General features: G+C 42.5%; 1 protein-coding gene across 1 annotated transcript; it reads left to right on the top strand.

Moving 5' to 3' along the window:
* Nucleotides 1-1,427: 1,427 nt before the first annotated feature.
* On the top strand, nucleotides 1,428-3,287 carry EMH_0005000 (kinesin heavy chain-like protein, putative; the record flags this gene model as incomplete). Its single annotated transcript, XM_013497002.1, has 4 exons — nucleotides 1,428-1,749; nucleotides 1,908-1,994; nucleotides 2,488-2,660; nucleotides 3,033-3,287. The coding sequence occupies 4 exons, from the start codon at nucleotides 1,428-1,430 to the stop codon at nucleotides 3,285-3,287; spliced, it is 837 nt and encodes a 278-aa protein (XP_013352456.1).
* Nucleotides 3,288-3,427: the final 140 nt, after the last annotated feature.

Here is a 3,427-nt window from a genome sequence, read left to right as displayed (position 1 = left end):
TATATATATATATATATATATATATATATATATATATATATATATATATTTGGGTTTTTTTCTTTTCCTTGCGGCAGCAGCATATTATGTTTTCTGTTTTTATTTTTTGTTTTTTTTGTCTATTTGTTTTATTTACTCTCAAGGAAGAAGTATATGAAGACACAGAAAGACTCATTCAGTCTGTAGTCGATGGATTCAACGTGTAAACCCTAAACCCTAAACCCTAAACCCTAAACCCTAAAGCATGTCACTGAATTTTTTTTTGTGTTTTTCTCGTTTGAACGAGCTGCATCTTTATACTCTCATAGACATGCCTATACCTGGTGTCTCTCCGCACGCTAAACTCTAAACAGTGCATGCATGCATGCATGCATGCACTGACATGTGTGCACGCATGCATGTATGCAAGCATGCATGCATGCATGCATGCATGCATGCATGCACTGAGATGTGTGCATGCATGCATGCATGCATGCATACAGCTACACAAACCTCAGAATGTTGTTTGCGTGTATTCTCACACTGGGCCCCATTCGTTCCTTTTATTGCTGTTGCTGCAGCAGGCATTGCATGCCTGCATCTGCTTCTGCGTGATGAATTTCTGCGCTTCTTCCGCTGCTGCTGCTGCTGCTGCTGCTGCTCTTGCTGCTGCTGCTGCTGCTGTTTCAGGTGTATCTTTGCGTACGGCCAGACGGGGTCTGGGAAAACGTTCACAATTCAGGGGAACGCAAATTTTCCTGGTATCGCCCCGCGCGCTATAAAGGGCCTCTTTGCTTTGCTTGATGGCCTGGACCCTAACAAATTCAAGTGGGAGACGCAGAGCTATATGTGTGAACTCTACAACAACCAGGTAATATATTCATGAATATATTCATGGATACTTGCAGCAAAAATTATAATCAATATGATCTCATACGGAAACAGTTGCATGCATGCAGGCGTCCATGCATGCATGGGGCGTGTATATGCATTTGTAATATTGGGTGCTTATATATATATATATATATATATATATATATATATATATATATATATATATATATGTATATATATATATATATATATATACTCAGCACGAAAGAGGAAACGGCAGTTCTGGTGTGTAGACAGCAGAACTCTTCAGTAGTTGAATTTCATGTTGACTGGGAGTGCATCTCTTTCTCTCTTCCGCTGCCTTCACAAGCACGCTGGCTGTGATCACGGAGAGTGAGCGGTGGCGTTCCTCTGTGCAAACGACGGCAGCATGCACAAGCAGCTGCATGCTTGTATTGGGGGAAAAACATTTGTTGCTCTGAACTTCTCTTGCCTTTGATATTCTCTCGGTTTCGAGAACTATTCAAAAGAATGCGGAACCTGTTAAGAAACGCTGAGTGGAGAAAAGAGGAGGGATGATGAAACTGCACTCACTTTCTGTTTCTCGTGTGTATATGCAGCTCGTAGATCTGTTGGCTCCTCCCGAAGCAAAGAAACATCCGCCTTCTTTAGATATTAAAAAGGATAGCGCAGGCATAGTGATGATCCAGGGAATAACGATGAAGAAAGTGGCGACGTCTGAAGCACTTGAAAAAATTTTTGAATACGGGTTGACTGCTCGCCATGTCAGTGGCACTGCAATGAATGCAGAAAGCTCGCGATCTCATCTTATTTTCGCAGTTCTCGTGAAAATTGAAGATTTAATCGCCGAAAAAGTCACCATGGGAAAGCTTTCGCTCATAGATCTTGCAGGTTCTGAACGTGTTTCCAAGAGTGGTACGGAACATGAATACAGCGGAAAGCTGCATTTATAGCCCGATCATCAGCCTCAACGGGTGCATAAAGAGTTAGCGGATATGAAACCAATGAAAATGAATCATGAAATCGAGGAAATATTACCGAATCGTGGTTTTGAATTTCGGGTGTATCTGCAGGTGTCACGAAGGAGAGGCTGGTGGAAGCGAAGGAAATCAACAAAAGTTTGACGGCTCTAGGTGACGTTATTTCGGCTCTTTCTAGCGGTAAGAAGAAGCAATTCAAATTCATGTTTATTGCATCGGCGTAACCATGATCCTTTTTCAGCTTTCTTTTCTGCTCCTTCGGCCACAGTTCTGAATGCAAAGGAATGCAGGCGATCTATGGAGAAACCAGTGGAAATCCTTGAAGATATATTGATCAAGGGAAATAATTTCAGCTGTTTCATATCTCCCAGCTTTCAGCTCGCTATTTCGAGCACTATATGCACACATATACCCACTATTCAACATGTACATAAAGTGCATAGGCTGCGGTGCGGCTTGGGCGGCGACACCCTGTTCATGTTTCTAGATGTTCTGTTTATTTGTTTCGCTTTTTTGAGCGGATGTTCTCTACTCAAACAGCAATCCCGAAGAGCAAGCTTGCATGCGGCGAGGTTTCCGCTGGTGATGCAAGTTCTGATATCTGCATGCATGCAGATGTCAAGATGCAAACATGAACTTCGCCTGCTGCTGCTGCATTTGTTTGGTTGTACAGGGGAGAGTTTCATTCCCTACAGAAACCACAAGCTTACGCAGGTGATGAGCGACTCCCTAGGTGGTACAGCGAAGACTCTTATGTTTGTGAACATCAGCCCAGCAGACTACAACGTGGACGAGACGGTAACTTCGTTGATGTATGCTTCTCGTGTGAAGCTTATTACGAACGAAGTAAGGCAATTGAACAGCAGAAAGAAAACCACTACTCAATTCAACAACAACTCCTGCAGATACACCTGAAATACTAACTTGTACTAAACCCTAAACCCTAAACCCTAAACTCCTCCTGCTGCTAATCTGTAGACTCCCTTCACGTAGTAAGCTGCACTGAGCTGCACTGTTGTATTTCTTTATAAATGAATACACTGTATTATCTTTCTTTCTACTACTACTACAGCCTTTTCTTTGTTTTTTTTTTTTTTTTTTTTTTTTTTTTTTNTTTTTTTTTTTTTTTTTTTTTTTTTTTTTTTTTTTTTGCCTCTCGGGCTTGGCTGAGTGTATGTGTACTTGTGTGTTTTTCTGTTTGCTTCGGTTTGTGTACAGTCTAGCAAACAAGTGGAGTCCAAGCAGCTCGCAAAACTGAAAGAAAGAGTGAAGAAACTGACGGCAGCGCTGGAGAAAGCTAAGCGCGGTGAAGCCGTTGACTATTCACTCTTGAACGAAACCGAAGACGTCTCACCAGAAGAAACCCAGCAGCAGCAGCAGCAGCAGCAGCAGCAGCTGCAGCAGCAGCAGCCAGGTAACACAGAGGAAGACGACGATGCAAACTACGAGGAGCCAGAGGACATCTCCTTCTAAACGCCTCCACCTGAATATAAGGGGGCGGTGGCTGCCGCCAATGAATTCCTTTTTCGCGCATTGCATACACAACAGGAGATCAACAAAGACAGAACACAATACTTGTTTTGTCTGTCACGAGTATATATATACATATATAC

Source organism: Eimeria mitis, genomic scaffold (assembly GCF_000499745.2).
Source record: "Eimeria mitis Houghton genomic scaffold, Emh_scaff241, whole genome shotgun sequence".
NCBI lineage: Eukaryota > Apicomplexa > Conoidasida > Eucoccidiorida > Eimeriidae > Eimeria > Eimeria mitis.
Note: the sequence above shows the minus strand (reverse complement) of the source record. Positions and strands in the feature narration are given on the sequence as shown.